The 14,398-nt window shown below is 42.5% G+C and overlaps 1 protein-coding gene across 4 annotated transcripts in view; it reads left to right on the forward strand.

Annotated features, from left to right (window-relative positions):
* The window catches only part of ARL3 (ADP ribosylation factor like GTPase 3), a 69,812-nt gene that overhangs the window by 4,072 nt on the left and 51,342 nt on the right, over positions 1 to 14,398 (forward strand). For all 4 annotated transcript variants that reach the window (XR_009544681.1, XR_009544682.1, XR_009544680.1 and 1 more), the window contains exon 2: positions 11,996 to 12,139. Coding sequence is in view for 1 of the 4 variants with exons in the window: in XM_007530724.3 (XP_007530786.1) it covers positions 11,996 to 12,139 (144 nt within the window). In the remaining 3 variants the exon portion in view is untranslated. The remainder of the gene's footprint in view (positions 1 to 11,995; positions 12,140 to 14,398) is intronic.

Raw genomic sequence — 14,398 nt, forward strand, 5'->3', positions numbered from 1 at the left:
CATCTCATTTTCTTTTCTTTCTTTATTTCTTCTCTCTCCCTCCCCCCCCGCCCCGGAACAGGGCCTCACAAATGCATGACTTCACTGCTCTCGACCACTTTTTTCATTCAGGTAGAAAGTAAGGGACACCACAATACTGGAACCTCCTCCATGACCATAGCACAGCTCTCACAGGCCCCTCTTCTTACATTCTAGGTGAAACCTTGCCTGGGATTCCACGTAGAGGGAGGTTGAACACACATCTATAAAACTCTAAAGCCCATAGTGCTGTTAACATTCAGACCCTGATGAATGGGGAATCCACTTTTCTGAGCATAAAAATACTAAAAATAATAAAAAACATTATGGGGGGAGTCAGGCAGTAGTAGTACAGCGGGTTAAGCGCACGTGGTGCAAAGCACAAGGACCAGAGTAAGGATCCTGGTTCTAGTCCCCGGCTCCCCACCTGCAGGGGAGTCGCTTCACAGGCGGTGAAGCAGGTCTGCCGGTGTCTCTCTTTCTCTCCCCCTCTCTGTCTTCCCCTCCTCTCTCAATTTCTCTCTGTCCTATCCAATGACAGCAACAACAACAACAATCATAATAACCACAACAATGATAAAACAACAAGGGCAACAAAAGGGGAAAAAAGGGTCTCCAGGAGCAGTGGATTTGTGGTGCAGACACCGAGCCCCAGCAATAACCCTGGAGGCAAAAAAAAAAAGAGATTCCCTATGTCATGATAGTAAACAATGAAAATTAAAAATAACATGGTACTGGAATAAAAATGGACAAAAAAGAAAAACATTATGGGGATGACCCTGGGTCCATACTACCACAGGGTTAAAGAATAGGAAAGCTGGGAGTCAGGTGCTAGCTACAGCAGGTTAAGTGCACATGGCGTGAAGCGCAAGGACCAGTGTAAGTATCCGGGTTCGAGTACCAGGCTCCCCACCTGCAGGGGAGTCGCTTCACAGGCGCTAAAGCAGGTCTGCAGGTGTCTACCTTTCTCTCCCCCTCTCTGTCTTCCCCTCCTCTCTCCATTTCTCTCTGTCCTATCTAACGATGACATCAATAACAACAACAATAATAACTACAACAATAAACACCTACAAGGGCAACAAAAGGGAAAGTAAGTTTTAAAAATTAAAAAAATAAATAAAAGAATAGGAAAGCTGTTGGGAGGCAATGGGATATGGAGCTCTGGTGGTGGGAATTGTACCCCTTTTATCCTATGGTCTTGTCAGTGTTTCCTTTTTATAAATTAACTAATTATAAAACATTGTGGGGAAAGGGGCTTGAGTGGTAGAACACCTGGTTAAGCATACACACTACAGTGTGCAAGGACTTGGGCTCAAACCCCCATCCTCACCTACAAGGGAAAGTTTCACCAGTGGTGAAGGAAGCAGTGCTGCAGATGTCTCTCTCCCTCTCTGTCTCCCCCTTTCTCTCAATTTCTGTCTGTCTCTATCCAATAAATAAATAAAATATATTAAAAAGGAAGGAAGGAGACTTTATAAAGGCCAGGCCAGTGGTACACTCAGTAGCCCCCACCTGCAGGGGGGGAAGCTTTACAAGTGTTGGAACAGTGCTGCAGGTTTCTCTGTGTCATCCCCTTCCCTCTGAATTTCTGGCTGTCTATATTTAATACATTTTTTAAAAAGATAATAAAAATAAAGAATAAAGGAAACATTGTAATCATTTAGTAGACAGATGATGGCAATGTTTGGGCGAGGCTACCACTATCAAAGCTATCAGAGCTCTTGGCAATTAATTCGCTAAGCAGCACCAAATTTTTGGATAAAGAGATTTTTAGAAACATAGGGCCTGGGATGTAACTCAGTAGTAGAATACATGTCTCACATGTATAAGACCCCAGGTGCAATTTACAGAACAAAAATAAAGGGTTGAAAACTCAACTGCTGCCTGGGAAGAGGTGCAGTTGGTGAAGACGCAAAGTCGGGTCCTGGGTTCAGTCCTGGCCGAAACGTGCCAGAGTGGTGTTCTGAGTCTCTCTCGCTCACATTAATAAATAGATTATTTTACTTTAAAAAATAAATAAATAAATTGAAGCCAGTTTCACTTAATGTAGTTATGGATCATCTGTGCCTGCCAAAGCAGGGAGGTTCTCTGGTCAGTCTTTCATTGTCTCCCCAGCTGATAAAGCAAGTAGATGTATCTCTGAGCTAGTTATGGGGAGTGCGTGTACTTGGCGCTTGGCTCAGTCATTTCGGCATGTACACTGGAGCTGCTCCTCACGTATGTTTTCTGTGCACTAGCACTTTGCTGCCACTCCTGCATCACCCCAGCTTCTCTGAGTAAACAGGCTTGCAGCAGTGGGGCCAGTGCGCCATCCCTCCGCCAGTGAGTGTCCAAGCTGACTGTGAGGCCTGGTTGTCTGTTAGCAGTGGCACATCCATGCACGACGTGCCTGAGGAGAAATTCCATCCCCGCCAGTACATGTGCTGGTGTGCATGAGACCCCTTCTGTTTCATTTGGTTTAAATCCCCCCTGCTTAACACTATTCTATTTACATAACCACTGCATTCTATCTACATAACCGCTGTTAACAAGTTCCACCCTCCCTCCAGGGCATTGGTGGTTCAGTGATAGGATTCTCGCCTAATCTGCCCCCTCTTTGTCACACTCTTGATTTTCACCAGTCACTTTTCTCTCCACCCTCTCTATGTCACATCCTGTTTCCACCTTACTTGGCAAGTATATATAAAGACAGTATTGTGAGTTTTACAGTACTTTACCTAGAGTTTAGCTTAGCTCGGCTACGTCCTGCATGAATAAAGAGATACTGCCTACAGCTCAACCATGAGTCCCTGGTCATGTTACCCGCCCGTGAAGCCAGCCCGGCGAAAACAACATAACCCGTCGAAAACAACATACATGTACCAGAGTGATGTCTGCTTCTTTCTCTCTCTCTCTCCTCCTATCTTTCTCATAAATAAATAAAATCTTTAAAAAAGAAAAGTTCAAATGTTCTGTGATTGAGTCAGCCCACTTCCATCCACCAGTGTGCAGAAAATATGCAGGCACAAAGTTCGGGAAAAACATATAACATGAAACTGAAGCTCTGGTGTCTTGCCCTTTTTTCGTGTCCTGGGACTACTGGCCCCACATAGATTATGTCTGCCTTGCTTACTCTTTTTCTTTGGGTACGTTTTAGGTATTTAGTGATGAATGAATGAAAATTTTGACCAAATGTATATATATATATATATATATATATATATATATATATATTTTTTTTTTTTATATTTATTTTTATTTATTCCCTTTTGTTGCCCTTGTTGTTTTATTGTTGTAGTTATTATTCTTGTCATTGTTGTTGGATAGGACAGAGAGAAATGGAGAGGGGAGGGGGAAGACAGAGAGAGGGAGAGAAAGATAGACACCTGCAGACCTGTTTCACCACTTGTGAAGCGACACCCCTGCAGGTGGGAAGCCAGGGCTTGAACCAGGATCCTTGTGCGGGTCCTTGTGCTTAGCACCACCTGCGCTTAACCCGCTGCGCTACAGCCCGACTCCCAGACCAAATGTATATTTTTAAAAATTCATTTTTGACACTGAAATTCAGCCCTGTAATGAAATTAACATCTCGTGATTTTGTCCTTTCATTGGCATGACAAGTGGGTAGAAATATAGAATAGGCTGACTCTGTCTCATTCATCTGGCTGCTTAAATCAGCTTACTCTGTACCGTTCAGGCAGAATCCTGCTATCTATAAATCCCTGCTTCCCTATTTAGCAAGCGCAGATAATCCTGTGATCCCGTCCTTGGTAGTTGGGTTAATATGATTTTATATTGTATTTGTGTTTGTCTTGCCTAGACCATGTTTGCAGCACCATTTATCACTGTGCTGAAGAAAATGTTAGTCAAGAGGACTGAGCGGAGGCACATCTGAGGGCACATATTACAGTGCGCAAGGACCCTGCTTCAAGCCCCCAGTGGCCACCTGCAGCTGGAAGCTTCACTAGTGGTGAGGCAGTGCTGCAGATGTCTCTCTCCCTTCCTATATCCTCTCAAATTCTCTCTGTCTCTATACAAAATAAATGAATCTTTTTTTTTTTTTGTCTCCAGGGCTATTGTTGCTGCTTGGTGCCTGCACTATGAATCCACTGCACCTGGAGGCTCTTTTTTCCCTTTTGTTGCCTTTGTTGTTCATTGTTGTTGTTATTGATGTCGTCGTTGTTGGATAGGACAGAGAGAAATGGAGAGAGGAGGGGAAGACAGAGAGGGGGAGAGAAAGATAGACACCTGCAGACCTGCTTCACCGCCTGTGAAGCGACTCCCCTGCAGGAGCCGGAGGATAGGACCAGTGCACCACCTGTACTTAACCTGCTGCACTACCACCCGACTCCCATAAAAATACTTTTAAAAAAGGGGGGTGATGGTTCCAGAGGTGGGGCAGTGGATAAAGCATGAGGTCCCCAGTTCCATTCCCAGCAGCACATATACCAGAGTGATGTCTGGTTCTTTCTCTCTCTGTCTCTCTCCTCATATCTTTCTCATTAATGAATAAATTTTTTTTTTGCCTCCAGAGTTATTGCTGGGGCTTGGTGCCTGCTCTACGAATCCACTGCTCTTGGAGGCCTTTTCCCCCCCATTTTTGTTACCCTTGTTGCTCTTGTTGTTGTTATTATTATAGTCATTGTTGCCGGATAGGACAGAGAGAACTCAAGAGAGATGGGGAAGACAGAGAGGGGGAGAGAAAGACACCTGCAAAATTGCTTCACTGCTTGTGAAGCGACCCCCCCCCCCCGCAGGTGGGGAGCCGGGATCCTTATGCCGGTCCTTGTACTTCGTGCCAGGTGCACTGAACCTGCTGTGCTACCACCCGACCCCAAAAAAAATTTTTTAAAAAGGCACAAAGCGCAAGGACCTGACGTCAGGATCCCGGTTCGAGCTCCCGACTCCCTACCTACAGGGGAGTCACTTCACAGGCGATAAAGCAGGTCTGCAGGTGTCTATCTTTCTCTCCCCCCTCTGTCTTCCCTCCTCTCTCCATTTCTCTCTGTCCTATCCAACAATGACAACATCAATAACAACAACAATAATAACTACAACAACGATAAAAAAACATGGGCAACAAAAGGGAAAAAATATATTTTTTAAAGGTTTTAGGGGAAAGGGGTAGGAAGAAAGAAGAGAAGGGAAGTCGGACGGTAGCGCAGCTGGTTAAGCGCATGTGGCACAAAGCGCAGGGACCGGCATAAGGATCCCGGTTGGAGCCCCCTGCTCCCCACCTGCAGGGGAGTCGCTTCACAAGTGGTGAAGCAAGTCTGCAGGTTGTCTAGCTTTCTCTCTCCCTCTGTCTTCCCCTCCTCTCTCCATTTCTCTCTGTCCTATCCAACAATGATGACATCAGTAACTACAACAATAAAACAACAAGGGCAACAAAAGAGAATAAATAAATATTTAAAAAAAGAAGAAGAAGAAGAAGAGAAAGAAAATGTTAGCCAAGGGCTGACAAGATAGTTTCACCCGGGAGGGTGCCTGCTTTGCCACTCTTACTGCACAGGCTCAATCCAACGCATAGAAGCTGCCATAGCAACAGAGGAAGCTCTGATGCTGTGGTGTTTCTAGTCTTTTCCTGTCTCTCTTACTCTCTCCCTATCTGAAAATGTCAGCCCACATGCACCCCTATGTTCATAGCATTCACAACAGCCAATGAGTGAAAGCAGTCTAAATGTCCATCATCACATAACTTGATAAAGAAGTTAAGGGAAGGGGTTGGGTGGTGGTGCACCTGGTTGAGCACATGGTACTATGTGCAAGGACCCAGGTTCAAGGTCTCAGTCCCCACCTACAGGGGGAGAACTTTACAGGTGGTGAAGCAGTGCAGCAGGTGTCTCCCTGTCTCCGTCTCTGTCTCCCCCTTCCTCTCAAATTCCTGGCAGTCTCTATCAAATAAATAAAGATAATAAAAAGCACACCGTTGTTAAAAAAAAGAAGATATGGGATACATATTCTGTAGAACACTACTCTACAATAAAAAAATATTTATATTTCCTTTGGGACAAAATGGATGGAACCGGAGGTGATTATGCTTATTGAAATAAGTAAAAAGATGAAAGACAACTACCAGGTGGTTTCACTCATGTGGAATCTAATAGAGATCTGATTTGCTAAAAAAAAAAAAAAAAAAAAAAAATCCAAAACAGAAGCAAGCAAACTGTAAGACTAGAACTATGGTGGTTATCTTTAAGAGGTGGAAGGGTGGGGATACTGGACTTTGCTGGTGGGTGTGGTGTGGAGTGGAGCTGTCTTATAGCAAACTGTTAATAACAAATACATTTTTTAAAAAAAGTTACCCAGAGCAGTGAAGCCCTGGCAACAACAACAATAAAAAATGTTAGCCAAATAATCCCATTTCTTTATAACTTTACTGAAGGGCAGAGTATATGAACTTACTGTTTCCAGATAAGAAAGATTACTTGCAAGTGTAGAACTATTGTTTTTATTTGTATTTTATGTCATTGAGTTAATGAAGTCTAGTTACTTTCTCATCTATGCTTTGCTTCTCTCTAAAAATAAATTAGGGGGTGGTCTGGAAGGTGGCACAGTGGATAAAGCATGGGACTCTCAGGCATGAGTTCCCGAGTTCAGTCCCCAGCAGCACATGTTCCAGAGTGATGCCTGCTTCTTTCTCTCTCTCCTCTTTCTTTTTTTTTTCTTTAAAGATTTTATTTGTTTATTAATGAGAAAGATAGGAGAGAAAGAACCAGACATCACTCTGATACATGCACTGCCAGGCATTGAACTCAGAACCTCCTGCTTGAGAGTCCCATGCTTTATCCACTGCACCATCCTGGACCACCTCCTATCTTTCTCATTAATAAGTAAATCCTTTTAAAAAAAATAAAAATAAATTGGGGCCTAGAAGATGTCCCAAAGGGTGGCACACATGCCTTACCATGTATCAGGTCCAGAGTTCGACCCCAGGCATCATGTGGAAGCAACAAAGACAGCACCAGGGGAGCTTTGTTGATGGTGGAACAAGTTCTGTTTGGTGCGCCTTCCCACTCCCCAGCATGCAGGCTGTTGTTTTTTTTTTCCTTCAGTTAGAGGGAAACGAGGAAAGACACCACAGCACTGAAATTTCCCCCCATTGCAGTGGGAGCTGGGCTGGAGCCTGAATCATACACATGGCAAAGCATGTATGAAAAGTTTTGTCAGCCCCTATAACTACTCATTTCAAATATGATTTTGGGTTGTCGGAAAAGTCAAAGTGACTCATCTTTGCATAGAAGAATGTAGAAAAATGCTCCATGACTTTTCCAATGACCCAGTAAATGGGAAAGAAAAAAAAAAGTCTTGGGAGTCGGGCAGCGGGTTAAGCGTATGTGGCGCAAAGTGCAAGGACTGGCATAAGGATCCCGGTTTGAGCCCCGGCTCCCTACCTGCAGGGGAGTCGCTTCACAAGTGGTGAAGCAAGTCTGCAGGTGTCTCTCTCTCCCCCTTTCTGTCTTCCCCTCCTCTCTCTGTCCTATCCAACAACAACAACATCAATAACAACAACAATAATAACTACAACAATAATAAAAAACAAGGGCAACAAAAGGGAAAATAAATATTAAAAAAAAGTCTCAGCCTGCAGAAAGCTGTATTTTTATTTACTGGGTTTTAAAAGGAAGAGAAAGACTCATGAGCAACCTAAAGCATTTATGTTGAACCCTGGAAATACATTTAAAAAAGGCTTTGTGGAGCCAGGCAGTGGTACACTTGGTTAAAGGCACACATTACATTCGCAAGGATCCAGGTTCAAGCCCATGGTCCCCACCTGCAAGTGTCTCTCTGCCTCTCTCCCTCTATCTTTCCCTCTCAATTTCTGTTTCTATACAATAATAAATACATACATACATACATACATACATTGAAATAAAAAAAATTTTTTTAAAAAGGCTTTGTGGTTTCTAGACTGGTTGCAGAAATAAATGCAAAGTTGAACCTCTGCTCAGTATACTACTTTAGATAAATTCCAGTTGTTAGAATTGCGAGAAGCAGTAAGCGCATCTAATCAGGAACTCAGGGTGAGTAGTACAGTGTGTTTTCCTATTCTTAGCCTGTTTATGTCACCAGTCCCTGAGGATTTTAAAATTCTGATTTGAACTATCCTGAGAGGTGGCATTGTAAATGAGTGATGGCAGTGTAGCTAACGGAAGCTACAAAGATGTCTCATAAATATAGCTTTATATGGTTTTGTTTTGTTAATTTATCCTTTCTTAAATAAAAAAATAAATTTAAAATAAATAAATAAATAAATAATAAAATTTTAAAAAAGGAACGGTGCCAGAATGTCCAGGTAGGATGAAACCCAAAGGGGTTGGGGGACTGAGGATGTAATTCAGTAGTGAGCACATTCTAGATATCAGGTTCTGGGTTTAATCCCCAGCACTAAAAAATAAATAAATAAGTAAACATCTACCAGTCTTTTGTTTGTTTCATTTATTTATTTATTTTTTTATCTGAGTACTACTCGGCTCTGATTTGAAGTGGGCGGGAAGGGTTGGTAGCAGTGGGATTGAACCTGAGACTTTGGAACCTCAGGCATATGAGTCTCTTTGCATAACCGTTATGCTATTTCCCCCAGTGCTGTTTGTTTCTTTTCAATGTATTCTTTCTTCCCCAAAACCCTTTGGTATAAGTTATGTCTTTCTTTTATAAAAAACTAAACCTCCTGCTTCACTACTAGAAAAAAGAATGAGGCAGAGAAAGGTTAATGCAATCCTAAACAAGTCAGTGCAGATACAGCCCTAGAAGTAGTCAACGAAGTGTCTCTGAGGCAGAAGGGACGTCTTAGTAATTATGTATATTTGCATATCATTGTCTAAAGACAATTGCTGAAAATCATTTTACAAAATTATTACTTGATTTTGGCAAATAGACCAGTTGGAGTTGTTTTCCTGGTACAAAGTGGATAAAAAAGCATAACCATTTTTTAAATTCTGCAGTTGCTTAAAGGAATTCCTGCTTGGACTGGAAGATGAGATTACATGCTTTCTAAACCCTGAGACTGTTTGATTCATGTGGTAACCATATCTCATTGGAACAAGATTTGTCAGCTGCAAAATAGATTAGATAACTACCTTACAATGTTTTTCTTCAGTTCTTAGTTAAAAGGCAACATGGTTTATTTCCCTTGATTGACAAGAAACAGAAATACTAGATTACTAGTGAAAAATGCCTTAGTTACATTTTGATTTTGTTTGTTTCAAGAGTGATTCTTACAGTTTCCTAGCTGCTTTGTTGTATCAAATCTTTCAACTCAAAAACACAAATAATCAACATGGTAGACTGGTGACAGAGTGGTCTGAATAATGAAGTCTTTTTGTAAGGATTTTATTTATCAGTGATAGAGAACCAGAGCACCACCCTGGTTGACGCAACTCTAGGGACTGTACTCAGGGTATCCTGCTCGCAAACCACTGCACCAGCTCCCAGGCCTCTTGAGTGGGAAAGTCTTAAATATTAGTTGTAGTGGGTAAAGCATTAAACAGAGATCCAGATGCGATTTTACATTGCCTTTTTACATAATACCTTAAAATCTTGAACTGAGAGGGCAATACTTGAGACCCAGCAGGGCATCTTGCCACACAGCAGTCCCTGGGTTTGAGTACCAGCACCACATAAAGGGAATGCTGTGATGTGTTGCTCTCTATCTCCCTCTCACTCCCCTCCCTTTCCCTAAGAATAGAAGAATGAGAACATTGATCTGGGGGATGTGATATCATGCATAGGTGAAAACCCTGAGAAATCTTCCAGGAAGGTCTAGGGAAGTGGCCCAATGGGTGGAGTGTGGGAGTTCTTTACTTGAGACCCTAGGTTCGTTCTCTTACTGGAATGGAGCAGTGCTCTGTGCATACTATCTCATAATATTTTTTAAAAAATAATAACAGTTTGAGGAGTCGGGCAGTAGTGCAGCGGGTTAAGTACAAGGTGGCACGAAGCACAAGGACCTGCATAAGGATCCTGGCTCCCCACCTGCAGGGGCGTCACTTCATAAGCAGTGAAGCAGGTCTGCAGGTGTCTATCTTTCTCTCCCCCTCTCTGTCTTCCCCTCTTCTATCCATTTCTCTCTGTCCTATCCAACAATGACGACATCAATAACAACAATAATAACTACAACAATAAAACAACAAGGGCAATAAAAAGGGAAAGTAAATATATATATATATAATTTTTAATAATAATAACAATTTGTTCTTGGATGGACCTTGAAAAAATCATGTTGAGTGAAATAAGTCAGAAACAGAAGGATGAATATGGGATGATCTCACTCTCAGGTAGAAGTTGAAAAACAAGATCAGAAACGAAAACACAAGTAGAACCTGAAATGGAATTGGCATATTGCACCCAAGTAAAAGACTCTGGGGTGGGTGGGTGGGGAGAATACATGTACATGAAAGATGATAGATGACCTAGTGGGGGTTGTATTGTTAAATGGGAAACTGGGGAATGTTATGCATGTACAAACTATTGTATTTACTGTTGAATGTAAAACATTAATTCCCCAATAAAGAAATAAATTTTAAAAAACAACAATTTGTTCTCCAACTGCATACAAGAATAACCTGGGGGTGGGTGGGTGGTGGTGTACCTGGTTGAGCACACACGTTACAGTGCTCAAGGACCCAGGTTCAGGCCCCTGCCCCCCACCTGCAGGGGGAAAGCTTTGCAAGTGGTGAAGCAAGGCTGCAGGTGTCTGTCTCTCAGTCTCTCTCCCTTCTCTGCCACCCCCTTCCCGCTCAATTTCTGGCTGTCTCTATCCAGTAAATAAATAAAGATAATTTTAAAAAAGACTAACCTGGAGAGTCTTTGGCAGCACAGCACAAGTCGGCATAATACCTGTAGCTACCACTCACCTTTCCTGTATCTCAGAACGTGGGCTTGGATTCCTTTCACCTGAGTTTTCACAAATTTCAGTTAGAAGGATCGGATGAAGTTCTTAACTTCTTCAGGTTTCTTGACAGTGTCAGATACTGAAGAGTGTGACAGAGACCAGTTGCTGGAATTTCACTTTATAGTAAGATCTGTTGGGGCCAGGTGGTGGCGCACCTGGTTAAGCGCATGTATTTTAGTAAGATCTGTTACCAGTAAAGCTGTCTCTGTCTGCCATTCTGAGGACGTAATCGGCAATATAGAGAAGGGGAATCAAGAGGAGCCAAGCTGAAACGAGAAGCTTTTTAAACTAATACTGGCACCTGGAAGAAGCAAATAAATAAAAAGTGGGGCAATGGCTGCAGTGGCCAGAACTTTGGGCTTTAAATGAGTCTTGAGGTTTGAAGATTGAGCCCAAGCATCCTATCTTTTTAAAGTTTGGAAAAAAAAATTGTTAGAGAGACTCTCAGGCCTGAGGCTCCAAAATCCTAGGTTCAATCCTTCACACTACCATCAGCCAGAACTGAGCAGTGCTCTGGCAAAAAATAACAATTGTAAAGATTTATGTATTTATTTATGAGGGAGAGAGAGCGCTAGAGCATCACTGCAGGCACATGGGATGCTGGGAATCGAACTTGGGACATCACACCTGAGAGTCCAGTCCATTATCCACTCCTAGGTGCCATAATAATTTTTTAATTGTGCATTGACTTACTTTGAGAAATCTATTGAATCAGCAACTACTATCTACCTACTAAATGCCAGACACCGTGGAAGATAGATGCTGTGGTTCTTATCTGCAAGAAAATTCACTCTAATAAGGGGAAAAAATATGAATTGCTTAGAATGTTCTACTCTCCTGAGGGCTATCTGAACTGTGGTTGGGTAGTCGTTCAGATGCCCATGAGATTTGGGATGATGCTAACGAGCAGAAGGAAGCCATGATATTTACTAATTTGCTGCGTTCACTTAGAAAGGAAATGAAATTTCAGTAAACTGAGAAACAATACCATAAGCCCTCCATAAGCAACAACTTTTTTCAAGTAAAAGATGTTCTGATCCCCTGTAACATCAGAATTAGTGTCCTCTCCCCAAAAGTAATCTCTCTTCTTCTTGGTTGTTCAAGGGCTTGCTCTCAATTTTGCGCAAATTGAAAAGTGCACCAGACCAGGAGGTCAGAATCCTTCTCCTGGGCTTGGACAATGCCGGGAAGACCACTCTTCTGAAGCAGCTTGCGTCTGAGGACATCAGCCACATCACCCCCACGCAGGTGAGCCTGCCTCAGCCCCCAACACCAGTCTGACACGAGGAAGAGAATAGCAGTGGCAACGCAGAAGACATAGTGGGAGCTAGAGTTTTATCTTCCAAGTTCTGAAAAAAAAATGTATACAATTTTATATTATCTAATCTCAGAAATGTATGAAGATACCATTCATAGATGATACATAGAGTAGAGAATTTTATGGTGACCGGAAGTAATGTTTACCAGGGGCTGGAGAGAAGGCTTTGCAAGAAGATTGAAGGGTACCAAGTGTCAGTGCTGCAAGAGAAAAGAGTTCTGTGGGTGGGTGGCGATGACTGCACAACAGTGTAAATGTCCTGAGTGCCATTGAACACGTCAACAGGGTTAAAATGGGTGCTGTGAGGTAACACATCTGGTAGGGCTCAAATCCCTAGGTTCAGGCCTCGGCACTCTGTGGGGCCCTCATAGTACCGGGGACGCTCCATGGTCAGTGGAGTGGTGTTGTGGTGTCTCCTTCTGTCCCTGCCTCTGTGTGTGTGTCTGTCTAGAATAGAATTTAAAAAGAAGTTGGTCTGAGAGCGGCAGTATAGTGCATGTGTGGGCTGCTGCAAAAGAGGAAAAAAAAAGTTAAAATGATACATTTTAGGGCCAGCAAAATAGCTCACCTGACTAGTTAGTGTACCAGCTTTTCGATGGTGCCCATCCCCCTCCACAATGGAGGAAACTATGATCCTGTGATATCTTTCCTCTTGGTCTCTCTTTAAAAAACCAGACTTTGGGGCTGAGTGGTGGAGTACCTGGTTAAGCACACATGTTACAATGCATAAGGACTCAGGTTCAAGCTCCCAGTCCCCACCTGCAGAGAGAAAGCTTCATGAGTGGTGAAATAGATCTGCAGGTGTCTCTCTTCCTCTCTCTCTTTCTTCCTTTCCTCTCGATTTCTGGCTCTCTCTGCCCAATAAATAAAGACTAAAAAAAAAAAATTTTTTTAAAAGGTGCATAATGATTTACGCAAACCGACTCTCATGCCTGAGGCTCAAAAGTACCAGGTTCAGTCCCTCTCACTACCATAAACCAGAGCTGAGTAGTGCTCTGGTAAAGAAAAAAATTAAAAAAAAAAAAAAAAAAGCAGACTTTGGGCTTAGAAACTAGGTGGGGAGGCCAGCCTGTGTGGATTAGATAGATGGTGGATGTCTACTAGCAGGCTTCTCAATGGGGAGTGCAAGACACTTGGATGGCAGATGCTGATTTTCTTCCTGCTTGGAGACCTGTGTGCTTGCTATTGAGGGGAGGGGAGAGTTCACTTATTTTTTTAAATTTTATTTATTCCTTTTGTAGCCCTAAAATTCACTTTATTTTTTAAATATTTTTTCTTTTAAAAAATAGTTTATTTATTGTACTTGTGTGTGTGTGTGTGTGAGAGAGAGAGAGAGAGAGAGAGATACAGAGATACAGATACAGATATAGAAAAACAAAGAGAGGAAGACCAGAGCACTACTTGGCTCACGCTTATGGTGGTTCTGGGGATTGAACCTGGGACCTCATGGTCTCAAACATGAAAATCTTTTGTATAACCATTATGCTGTCTCTTGCCCTTGGCCTCCTGGTTTCAATCTTTTGAGTAAACTCCAAACTGTTGAAAAAAAAAAAAAAAAAACAGTCAGCTTTGGGCTGGGGAGACAGCATAATGGTTATCGTGCCTGAGGTTCCAGAGTCCCTGGTTCAGTTCTCAGCATCACCACAAGCCAGAGCTGAGCAGTGCATTGGTAGCTTTCTGTATGTATCTTTCTCTTTGTGTCTGTTTGTCATTAAAAATAAATTTAAAAAATATTTTTAAAGTCAACTTAAACTGAGGAAATAGGGGAGTCGGGCGGTAGTGCAGGGAGTTAAGCCACGTGGCGCGAAGTGCAAGGACTGGAATAAGGATATCAGTTTCAGCTCCCGGCTCCCCTCCTGCAGGGAAGTCGCTTCACAGGCAGTGAAGCAGGTCTGCAGGTGTCTGTCTTTCTCTCCCCCTCTCTATCTTCCCCTCTCTCCATTTCTCTCAGTCCTAACAACAACAACATCAATGACAACAGTAATAACTACAACAACAATGAGAAACAAGGGTAACAAAAGGGAAAATAAGTAAATAAATATTTTTTAAAAACTGAGGAAATAGTATCGAAGTTATGCAAAAAGGCTCTCATGCCTGAAGCTCCAGGTCTCCAGGTTCAATCTCCAACCCCACTATAAACCAGAGCTGAGCCAATGTTCTAGTTTTAAAAAAAGGAAGGAAGGAAAGGA

The sequence above is a fragment of the Erinaceus europaeus genome, chromosome 14, assembly GCF_950295315.1.
Source record: "Erinaceus europaeus chromosome 14, mEriEur2.1, whole genome shotgun sequence".
Taxonomy (NCBI): Eukaryota; Metazoa; Chordata; class Mammalia; order Eulipotyphla; family Erinaceidae; genus Erinaceus; species Erinaceus europaeus.